At 42.7% G+C, this 12,463-nt stretch overlaps 1 protein-coding gene across 1 annotated transcript; it reads right to left on the bottom strand.

The window, feature by feature from the left end:
- Positions 1-56: 56 nt before the first annotated feature.
- On the bottom strand, positions 57-11,882 carry rcc2 (regulator of chromosome condensation 2). The gene is made up of 13 exons (XM_061686828.1): positions 11,711-11,882; positions 9,531-9,746; positions 9,350-9,443; positions 6,090-6,233; positions 5,836-5,967; positions 5,621-5,709; positions 5,410-5,524; positions 5,013-5,179; positions 4,691-4,871; positions 2,424-2,529; positions 1,188-1,260; positions 1,019-1,096; positions 57-762 (listed from the first exon to the last, which is right to left on the bottom strand). Exons 2-13 carry the CDS (start codon positions 9,729-9,731, stop codon positions 658-660), a joined length of 1,485 nt encoding a protein of 494 aa, XP_061542812.1. The 5' UTR covers positions 9,732-9,746; positions 11,711-11,882; the 3' UTR covers positions 57-657.
- Positions 11,883-12,463: the final 581 nt, after the last annotated feature.

The following is a 12,463-nucleotide window of genomic DNA, read 5'->3' as shown; positions in this document are numbered from 1 at the left end:
CTTTTGACTAAATAATTATGGGTTGGTGTGAATTCAACATATTGTAGGAATCCTGCTTCTCAACAACCACTTTATTGGAATGAAAATGTAACCAGAAAAATGCACACTAAGATCTGTCAAAGGTGGGAGGAAAAAAACACCTTTGCTGATTTAAAACAAAAAAGTCCCAACCTTCCCCAGTTCAAATACTTTTGACAGCGCATCATTGGCCCCTAACACAATCATTCAAGACAAGCCCCAACATTGATCTATTGTGAAGAATAACTCAAGGAATGTAACAAAGCTGAGAACCTAAAGAAAACATACAACTTCCATAACAGGGCTGTGGAAAATGTAGGCACTCGTATGGAGCATCTGTCCCTGCAGAGGTAAGGGTCATGCTGAAGCACCCATAAATTTTACTATTTCTCAAATACTGCAACACAAGACAATGAAATAAATGAGTGAATGTAACAAAGGGGGAAAGGAAGCACATCCCTGGAAGAAAAAAAATAGTGCTTGACGTAAACTAGGTTTCACTCAATAAGTGACATGGTCTCAAAAGTTCGTTGTGATCGTAGCATCCAAATTGGTGGCAAGTGAGCCTCAGTGAAGCGGAGACGTTTGCAAAGAGGCCGCATCTCCCGGGCGAACTCCGACCTTTCCCGCTAAACCTGATCAGATTGTTCGGGGATTGTACTCTGGCAGCTTTTGCAGTCTCTCCTGCTCGGCCGGCGTGTCCTGCCTGGCAATGATCATAGAGTGAGCGTAACCCATCGCCACCTGCAAAAACCAGACGAAAGCGAACGCTCAACCATCCTTCATCCTAAGTAGCGCTTTCCGGAACACAAACGGAATCAAAGGCAGTATCTGAGCGTACGGCTCAAGCGAAGCTGGGGGTCCGACGCCTTGCTCGGCCGGGTCCCGCTGAACACGTTCGTCATCTGCGTGTGCTGAACCTTAAATTTACAGCTTTGTAGACAATAATACTTGCAGGAGGGCTCCCCACCATTCATACAATGACAGTCATTCAGTGCACCTGTTCATTATAAATGCCATCCAGGGTCTTGACTTCTTGGGGGATGGTGGAGGATTTCGGTTTGTTGTCGCCATAGCCCTACACAAATAACACAGCAAACATTTTAATACCAACTGTGTCACCACAATTGAAGATCACGATGACAATGATATGAAGCACTCTCTCTTACCAGCTCTCCAAAAGTGGGTGAAGGGCCCCAGCTGATGGTAGTCTCGTCTGCAGCAATGATGATGCTGCTCTTCCTGTTTCACACAACACAGCAAAACGGTCACACTCGCTCCTCTCACGGTCAAACTCACTCGCACGCTGCCATTCTTACGCCAAGTCACTATCGCAAACTCACTTGCTTACTCTCACAGTAACACACTCAGTAACTGTTAAGTCACTCATACACAGTCATCCTCACATACTTAAACCACACAAAAAAAAGTCAGCCACTGTAACTTGTCCTTCTCATTTTATGACGTCATAGTGTCATGCCATAAATGTTTTATTCTCAATCTTTTCTGAATATGCCCAGGATGCCCTTTTTTAATATATTCTAGTTGGTCTTTAATACCTGGCAATTGACATGGACGGATTTCTCATTAATATTTGAGATCTAAATAAGCCTTGCTCTGATTGGATCGCTGAAAATTGAAATTTATATATGGAAAAGAGTTTTGATGATTGGGCCTTGGCCATAGCACGGCATCTTGTGGCGGCCAAGCGTTCATTTCTACGTCGCGTATGTTGGATTGTTGGCCCACATAGGGACCGTGAGCTGAAAGGGGATGTTGGTGAACATAAAAAAGGAGGGGGATAGTTTGACATTTGGCTAATCCTGTGCTCCCATTCACTTGACCATACCTGCCGCGGGACGTTCACCATTCACGCACATTTTGGCGACAATGACGGCAAGCATCGCTATTTCATCCACAGTTAAATTAAAAAATAATATAGTTAATTATTGTTTAAAAACACATGTATACTTTATAGCGTGCATTTGTATGACTTGGCAGCAGCTGAGACTCGCTTACTTAAAACCCAGAAATGTCATGTTGCCGTTTGTTAGCTGAGGTGAGTGGCTGGGTACCAACCCCAAAGTGGGCAGCTACTTGAATATTGACTGGACTGTTCTTGGTCGATAAATTTGTTGTTTCTTCTTATTTTCTGGGGGAAAAAAAAAAAAAGGCATGGGCAGTAAAGCTATTGGCCTGACGATATCGAGGTTGGTGGTATCCATGCCGCCATACCAGCAATTAATGTCAATTACATGATCCTGACAGAGATATTGGTCTATAAATAAACTAGAGGGTCTCAGTAGGTTTAAAATTTTCTAGTGTTACTTGAGTTGAAATACAACATTTTGACAAGACGTTTATCATAGAGCTTGCTGTTAAAGCATCAACTGCGGAGGACGTACCCGCACGACAGACTGCGGATTTTCCAGCCACACAGATCCTGCACAGCTTTGGGGTACATTGTCGACTCTCTGGAGGTGTTGGTCACCCCCCAGAAGAAGAGACTCCCTGCAAACAACAGTAAGTTGGGGCACTTGTAAGTGAAGGTACCATCATATCTAATATTATTATTATTAAGAGTACCATTGGTACGGATGTGTGCGCCATCCACCTACAAAGTCTAGTGGGGAAAACAAGACCCAAAATGTAAAGTACATACATCCAAAATGTTTTTATGTACCGTATTTTCACGACCATAACACGCTCTTAAAAGTCTTACATTTTCACCAAAATGGACAGGGCGCCCTATAATGCGGCGCGCCTTTTGTGTGCACCGAGTTCCAACATCTATAAATAACGTTGTGTGATGAGCACTCTGCTTGACTTTATTTTTTGCATTGCCTGCCGACACGCTGCTTACACAGAGGAAAAGCGGACGTGGCTGAGGACAGTGTTAAGGGTACGTGAAGGAGTACGCTAAAGCTACATCCCCAGTAGGTATATAGCGCCGGGTTTTTTTTTAATTTTAATCGCTTGACTGAGTGGGAGCATTTCCGGGGTGTGCATTGTGCAAAACAACGTCGGTTTGGCTAAGGACCCCCGAAAATGTCACCTACGAAGAGACACGCTTACGACGCACAGTTTAAACTGCAAGCTATCAGTTACGCGGAGGAACATGGGAATCGAGCAGCCGCGAGAGAATTCAAGATCGACGAATCCATGGTTCGAAAGTGGAGGAAGCAGGAAAACGAGCTTCGCCAAGTCAAGAAGATGAAGGAGAGTTTCCGCGGAAAAAAAGAAAAACAAAACGCAGAAACAAGGCGAGGTGGCCCGAGTTGGATTAATGAGCAAAGAACAGCCGGGAGAAATGTCTCTATAGTCACCATTCGACTGAGGGCAATAACTCTGGGCTTGGCATCATTCCGGGAGGCTTGACGAACCGCTGGACGTCCGTGTAAACAGGGCGTTCAAAGTGAAGTGAGCGGCGTGGGAGCCATTGAGGACAGGTGGCGAACACAACTTTACTAAGACTAGGAGGCAGCGCCGGGCGAGTTACGCCACAATTTGTGAATGGATTGTGGATGCTCGGGCTAACGTATCTGCTTGCACTGTTGTTCGAGCTTTCGCACGGCAACGAGACTGTCTCGAACCTGCCGTGTTTGATTGAGAACTTGACCAGCTGTTCATATGGAATACAGAAGATGAGGATTTGTGGATGAGGATTGATTAAAAAAAATAACCTGAGTACATTGTTAAATACTTCAATAAAGTACAACCGAACTCCGTTTTGCTCCCGCTGCCTTTTAAAAAAAAATGTTTTAGCCTGCATGCATGCTACGGTATGTTTTAGTTGTTGATCAATACTGGCCACTTATGCCAGAGTAGTATCTGCAACATTTGCACAATCAACATTGTCCCAGATTATCGTACTACTCGCTTGAAGTCTCGCGCTCTTTGCACAATGGTCATTGCACCGGACTATTGCAATATTAGTCATTCGAACTGCTCTGAGTGCTGGAGGACTCTGCATTGCATCTTTTTGCACAATTGTCAAAATAAAAAAATAAATCAATTTATGTACCGGCATTACCAGATAATTAGCAACCCTTGATTGCTCAGTGACTGTTTTTCTCAATGTCTTTATGTCTCAAAAGTGACTGTTGTCGTACTAGAGCGGATCCAATTACCGGAGACAAATTCCTTGTGTTTTTTGGACATACTACTATATGCATGTGTTAAATACAGAAATAGACCCCGTAACTGAGACTGCGCCTTTTAATACGGTGCGCCCTGTGGTTGTGAAAATACGGTATTTAGTATAGAAGAGGGCGGCACGGTGGACAACTGGTTAGCACATCTACCTCACAGTTCTGAGGACACGGGTTCAAATCAGGCCTCGCTTATGTGGACTTTGCATCTTCTCTCCGTGCGTTGCTTCCCATATTCCAAAAACATGCATGGTCGGTTAATTGAAGACTCTAAATTGCCCGTAGGTGTGAATGTGACTGCGAATGGTTGTCTGTTTGAATGTGCCCTGTGATTGGCTGGTGACCAGTTCAGGGTGTTCCCCGCCTCTCGCCCAGACTCAGCTGGGATAGGCTCCAGCATCCCCGTGACTCTAGTGAGGGTAAGCGGTACGGAAAATGGATGGATGGAAAGTATAGAGGTCTGTTGTGCTGTCATCCAGCACCATTTTATTTGCAAAGTGAAGTGCACGACTGAGTCTTACCCATCTCACTGATGGCAAAGGAACACTGGTAGCCCGTATGGATGTGACTGGCTCCTCGACCAGGGAAATCAAAGAGTTTTACCAGGCGAGCAACCATCTCATCCTTCTGCTCGGTGTGTCCCAGACGCCCGTAACCTCCGAACCCCCAGCTGAATACTCGCTTCTGAGAGTCCAAAACCAGCTGTTGGTGCACACACACACACACACACACACACACACACACACACACACACACACACACACACACACACACACACACACACAGACTTCAATACCCTGTGTACAGGAGAATAAATTTCATTTCTACGTTGTGACTTCTCACCGTGTGGTTGGCTCCGCAGGCCACATCTCGGACCACCACGTTGGGCACGGGCATGATCTGGCCGTCTTTGGACTTCTCAATGAAGATGGCAATGCGGCGAGGGATGAGTTCACAGTCATACTCTATGCGCTGGGCACGAGCTATAAACTTGCCATCGCTGTTGTGTCCTGCAGTGAGACCAGAGAAGAGACCGAATGACAAGTCTGCTTGACAGTTGAAGCGATCACCCCTAAAAGTGGTTTCTTGACTTCTGATTTTTAGGAGCAGACTTTCCATATTTATGTCTAGTGGGGGTGTCCACGGAGCTGAAAGCTGACATGGATCGTTAGTCCCCCGAAGGTAAATAAACACTGATTTTTAAAAAAGGAACAAGAAAGTTTGGCGTTTCCTATCTTACCGAGCTGTCCATACTCAGGGCAGCCAAAGGAATAGAGGTTCCCTTTGCAGTCCACCACCATGCTGAACTCTGCCCCACATGACAACTTCACCAAGGGCTGGCCATTGTAGGCAATCTGGTTACAGAAAATATAACAACCTTTAACTTTTCTGCTGGGACTGCGTTATGTTGTATTTTATTATATTGTCGTATGTGTGTAGCTGGTGCTTACGGGCGCTGGACTGAGGACAGCATCAGTCTGGCTGCCTTGGCCAAGCTGACCCAGCTTGTTTTCACCAAACGAGTGTGCAATACCATCCTCTAAAGAAAAAGAACCAGACAAAAGCATACATTACAGTAAGTATACTACAACTACAAGGACTTTAACAAGACACTTTTAGCTCAAGAGGTGAAAGAACAACACAGGCCCTAGTCCAGCACACACACCTGTGAGTGCCAGGGTATGATTACGTCCGCAGGCTGCAGAGACAATCACGAGATCTGCCAGAGCCTCAATCAACTTGGGAGCATCCAGACGTTTGGTGTCTCCGTGGCCCAGCTGACCTTTGTCATTCCGACCTGCCCAAATAATCAGTTACTTGCATATTATTTGCGTGGATCTTTAGATTAATGAAACATAAATATATATATACACATTTAAAATTATAATGATGTGTATTTTCTATTTGCATGGGCTTTACCCCAGCTCCACAGCTTGCCCTCAGTGGTGATGAGAAGGCTGTGAGCCGCACAGGGGCCAGAAATCACACAACTGACCAGGACATCATTTAGACAGCCGTAGCGGTGCGGACCCCACAAATTCTGGCCCAGGTTGCGGAAAGCAGCTGGAAGGAAAAAAAAATAAAAACTGACTGCAATGACATTTAGCCCATGCGGATTTCAAACCTCTTTTTGTGACGGCGCTCACCTAAATCCCATGGGCATTTTTTATTTTTTTATTTATGACCCATTTATCCATCCTTTTTCTGAGCCGCTTCTCCTCACTAGGGTCGCGGGCGTGCTGGAGCCTATCCCAGCTATCATCGGGCAGGAGGCGGGGTACACCCTGAACTGGTTGCCAGCCAATCACAGGGCACATACAACCATTCACACCTCCAGGCAATTTAAGAGTTGTCAATTAACCTAGCATGCATGTTTTTGGGATGTGGGAGGAAACCGGAGTGCCCGGAGAAAACCCACACAGCCACGGGGAGAACATGAAAACTCCACAAAGGCGGGGCCGGCGATTGAACCCCAGTCCTCAGAACTGTGAGGCAGACGCTCTAACCAGTCGCCCACCGACCCGTTTAATCGATAGACATTAAACTGAATTAAAGTGAAATAAATTTATCCATCATCCCTAGCTAACGTGTACTGCTTTTACTAACAAGACGGCTGCAACCAGACAGGAACTTGTTTAATTCCCACGAAGAAAGAGAAACCATGAGCAGTCATTGTTTTCGATATGAAAAGAAGGGGCATGGCAGAAGGCAATCACACTGACCTTTACAGTGGTGCACACATTTATCCACATTGGAAACTTTTCACCCCAAATGTGTGTTTCCAAGCCATATTTTGCCGGTTGCCTTGCCTCACCTGTACAATTCTACATGAAAAAGAGTGCGAACTAGCTAGAAATGCTCCACGCATGCAGGGATGTCAGATTTAGCAGACCTTTTAATTGGCCCAAAACTCCCCAATAGGGAGGAGTAATTGGTTTAGTCCTTGCTTGCTATGCTTTATTTTATTGGAGCACCAGTCCCATATGCAGGTATGTACTTCTTAAATGTTGATGAGACAACAACTAAATTATTTTGCAGGTTGCCAAGTTGAATCGATGCAACCGGACTTTTCTTATTGGACTCTTTCCTTTATCCTCAATTTTATAGACAATGTCCAATATGAAATTTGGCATTTAGCATTTCCCATTTGAGCATCATAAAGTTCTCAAATTGTGTTTATCAAAAAACGCAATTTTCTCAGTGTAACTGAAGAGAAACACAACAGCCATTTGTTTATGAGATCCAGCAGACAAGCATTACACACTACTTTTTACTCAACTCCAACAAAACTTTGCAAGTTTGTAAAATGTAGGTTGAAACGGAAACTATTTTGACTGACATTGGTGTTTAGAATTAAAACAAAAAAAGCATCACCATACATAGGACATAATTTGACATATGTGCAAGTACACATATATAGCATGTTCAGCATATGATCCTTCCAACAAGGTCTTTGTCTAAGCAGCTGCTACAAATAAAAGCCAACCCCCCGCCCTCCCTCACAAATCCCTTTGCTACAAAGCACATTTATCAGCGTGCGCCTGCAAATGCATCAATAAGACCTGCAGGGGGAGGGGTGTCCACAATATATATACACATACATATGAACAGAGAGCATCACAACAATTCAATAGTCACTCATTGTTTCAGCACTAGCTGTATGTTCTCTGTCCACTCAAAATGCGGACATCTTGTCATTCCTCAACAACTGCTGTTCAGCTGTGCTTAAAGCTTGAGGGAGCTGCATGCTCCCAGAGCAGCAAATGAGTGTGAAGCTGAGAATTTTTCTGATCACTTTAGAGAACTAGAATGATGCTCTTAAGTCAACCCGGTAATTTTCCAACTTGAGACGGTGAAACAGAGGCCGAATGCCGCCCACCGCAGCCAGAATGTGAAGTTTAACACCTGAGACTTACTGTGCACGCCAATTTGTGTTGAAAGCAATTGTTGCCAACGGGTGTAATGATGTAATGCTACATTTACAGTTTTCCCGGTATCCATGGCAGCCTTGTTTGCCTGAACTATAGTGTACTGTGGAATTTTTGGCCATTTTTTCTCCTTGTTCAAGTTTTGCTGCGTTTTCTCACGGTATCGGTCGGGATGTAACAATACTCACGATATCGCAAAATTAAAACTCATTTGATGTACGTCCCGCGTTTGAGATGCACAAAAATGACCAGGGATGCATAAAGCATGACGGACAACATTGTTTACCTACATTAATGACAAAAGTCCTGTTTTTGTTTTAATTCCTCATTTAAAAAAAAAAAAAAAAAATCATGTTTTTGAGATTGTAGAGTGAAAGCTGCAGTTGGCTACTAGTGTGGACTGAATGGGTAGCAACAACGGGGAAATGAAATGCCAGTATTTTGAGGGTAATTGCCCATCAGCAACAAATTGGAAAAAAAAAAAACCATCAGCAACAAATTTGGGGGAAAAAAACAAAACAAAAAAAACAAAAACTATGAAATAGATCGTTGCTGGACCGGCGAACTTTGTTAAAATTTTGTACTTATGAACTGAAGTAGTTCATTATTGGAACGATGAACTGAACTTTTCCAACACTGATCTTGTATTATTTCACATTACAGGTTGAAATTTTTATTTTTTTTATCAATAACAGTGCAGCCTTAATACACAACTCCATGTAAAGTCTGCCCTGCGTAAATCCAATGTGTTATTTCCTAATATCGATACAATTGATTGAATACCTTTTAAAACAATTAAAATCCATATATTTTCATTTGGACGGCTAACTTGCTGAACACAGATAGCTCCAGTTGGATCGTAGGAATATAAATTGATACATCGATATAATGAATGAATCATTACACCACTACTGTATACTGATTTTGGTACAATGTACTACAGTTATTTTTGTCAAGCCCTTCATTAAGGCAAAGGCAAGTTTGTAAAAACTAAAACTTTTCAAACATTTAAAAGTTTTTTTTACATTATTTTTGTATAATTTTATAATCTACTGGGTGTATTTAGGCCACGAAAAAAGGGCTTCAAATTAACAGACAAACAGCTTTAATGGACGACTCCCCTCCCCATTAGTCTGGCAATTAGAGGTTTTACTGTATAGTATATTGTTGTTTTAATGCATGAATATTAAAGTGGTTGACTTCCTTTTATGATTGTTTATTATTATTAACAATTCACACTATAAAATCTACCTTGTTGTTTGGGGACCTCTTTTCTTCCAATCAAATCCCAGTTAGTTGCTCCAAATATGACCAGTTGACCTTTAACTTTTGGGCATTCAAGTTTCTGTGGAAAGGCAAATGGATTGTCAATCTGATAAACAAGCTCAACTTTTTTTATTTAAAAAATGAAAAAATCCAGCAACAAACTCACAATTTTCTCTTTCACATCATCTGCCACAGTGACGGGTTGCAGAGTGGACTTTGTGGAGGGCTTCCCCGGCTTCTTGTTGTTCTCCTGCTCATAGTCAAACTCGTCGTCACTGCTGAAGTCTCTCTCTTTCCTTTTGCCACTAGCTCTCTTCTTCTTCAGGGATCCATTTCCAGACACATCTGTCACCTTCTTACGTGGCATTTTCAGTCAAAAGAGCTACGGGGAGAGAAGTCATGTGCAACCTTTCTATAATTCAATACGTGTAGGCACAGGACTACAAAAAGTATATGGTACTTGGGTCTTTGGTGTATGATATACAGCATTTCGATATTAGGTAACGGCACAAGAAGGCACTCAGTTGCCACCGTACTCGCTGTTTTCGTTTTGACTTTTATATTTATGGCCTTGGAATGTTTTTCATACAAACATTTACTGTTGTTACGACATTGGGAGGTTGTGAATGAATAGCATGCAATGAAATAGGTTGCCCAGTGGTGTAAGAATATTATATCAAGCTGTCCATGATTCCCCACTTGATTACAGCCATACTTGCATACAAATATCCAATGTAATTATTACATTTCAAGGTTCCGTTTGCACAGTTGCATAAGAATACAAAGTCATGTTGCACCCTCAATTACCACTACACTTAAGTGTTCTTCGTTTATTTTATTTTCTACATTTATGGCCAAAATGTGTTACTTTTGAATTCAAATATTTACTCCCGCAATGACTTGAGGTTACGAATAGTACACAATTAACTAATTTGGGCAGCTGAGTAATACACTCAAATGTGGCACAAGAAAGCATGCTCAGTTACCACTGTATTGATTTTTTAAAAAAAAATTTTAATAAACGTATTTATGGCATAGTTTTTTTTTAAACAAATAATTTCTGAAACAGTGACATTTCGAGGTTATGAACGCTGCACAATTAACTAGTTTGCGCAGTGGCCTAAGTATGTCGTCACACTGCACGAAAAACCAAGCTCGGTTACCACCATGCTTCTTCCTGTTTTACATTTACAGCCGCGAAGTTTTTCATATAAATACTGTAATTATGACATTTCAAAGTTATGAGCGGCATGCAGCGAGCTAGTTTGTACAAACGCGCTCAGTTAAGGCCTTACTTAGTATTTTGACATTTGTTTGTACTTACAAATGTTTTTTTCATATAAATATGAAGGGTAATTATAGCAACAGTACTCAGCAGAGGTTGGTAATAAGAGTACGGCACGTTCCGACTTGGGTGACTTCGCCGCCGTATAAGGGAACTGCGTCGTAAGCAGAAGACAAGCATCACGTAGGGAACCATTATAGACCTTGAAGTTGTGGTCATGACAAACAGCCGCCAAGGTAGTGACGTATGAGCCTGAACTGCACAGAAATCTTGTTTAACTGACACTAAAACGTTTATATTGCTTCAAACTTTTGTTTGACACTCGAGTGTATAGTATTGGCCACTGACTAGGACGAAATAATAAAAATTTCTTGTTGTATATGCTCACTAGTTCCAACCAGGGTTAAAAGCCAACGAACATTAAAGGATTAAAGGAGAAGATCTGTTTGAACAATTCAGCATTTTGACTGACATGCGGAGACAAGATGACCGGGAGAGTGGGGACTTTAACTTAAGAGTTTACTTTGTTGCGGTCTCTTTAGTCATAGACTAAACGCTAAAGTGATTAACAATGCCAATTAAGTCGGTTCCGTAACACGTACTATTAAAGACACCAAATGGAACAAAGCATATAGCGTGTGTCCGCGTCGGCGCTAGCTTCAAGAAGCTAAGCAGCGACGCTCTTTGTTCGCTTGGATATTGGCTAGCAAGCTAACAGAGCCGCCAATTCGTCAAGTTTCACCATCAGCCTAGACATATGGGAACCGGCTAAAGTTTGGGCCTCGTACAAATGATAAAACTTCTCTTTGTACTCTCGCTGGAGTCCACGTGAACATTTATGGATAATGAAGCTAACGTTCCTTCCGCGTTAAGCTAACACATACTTCATAAAGCCATACGTAAAACAATACCGGGACGGGGGGGGGGAGGAAAAAAAAACAAAACAAAAACTTTACAAACATTTCCAAGATGATACAGTTGGTCAAGGTAGAGGAAATGGATACGTGTGGTTTCTATACAAGGTTACTTGTCATTTTCAGAGTGGAAAATAAATCATGTACCAGCGATTTCCTGATTCTGCAGCTCTCTGTCCGTGTCCGCTTTGATTGATGGGAACAAAAGAAGCTAGAGTCTGCTTCCGCATCACGTGCTCTCTTGCCCACACTCACCATCATATAATGTAGAGTAGACGACAGCACGCTTACACACTGTATGTATCCGCAGTAGTAGCTAGCTCTCCAGTCTGCACACGTTCACGCCGCGCGGTTATGTGCGCATGCCCACTCGATCTATCTATCAGTATTGATTTAACTCCTTTCGTAAAAGTTAAAAAGTATGGATTTTGCCAAAAAATTATTAATTATTTCCCTGTCTAATTATACAAACGCGCGCGCGCACACACACGCACACACACAGAGCGGCAGAAATTAAGTATTGAACAAGTCACCATTTTTGTCATGAAAAGTATTTCCAATGTTGCTGTTGACATAAACGTTTCACCAGATGTTGGGAACTACCCAAGTAATACGTACGTACAAAGAAAGTAGAACAAATAAGATCAGAAATTAACGTGTAATAATGTGAAATGGGTGGCACGGTGGACGACTGGTTAGAGCGTCTGCCTCACAGTTCTGAGGACTGGGGTTCAATCCCCGGCCCCGCCTGTGTGGAGTTTGCATGTTCTCCCCGTGCTTGCGTGGGTTTTCTCCGGGCACTCCGGTTTCCTCCCACATCCCAAAAACATGCATGAATTGGAGACTCTAAATTGCCCATAGGTGTGAATGTGAGTGCAAATGGTTGTTTGTTTACATGTG

The sequence above is a fragment of the Phycodurus eques genome, chromosome 1 (genome assembly GCF_024500275.1).
Source record: "Phycodurus eques isolate BA_2022a chromosome 1, UOR_Pequ_1.1, whole genome shotgun sequence".
In the NCBI taxonomy this organism is placed as follows: domain Eukaryota; kingdom Metazoa; phylum Chordata; class Actinopteri; order Syngnathiformes; family Syngnathidae; genus Phycodurus; species Phycodurus eques.
Note: the sequence above shows the minus strand (reverse complement) of the source record. Positions and strands in the feature narration are given on the sequence as shown.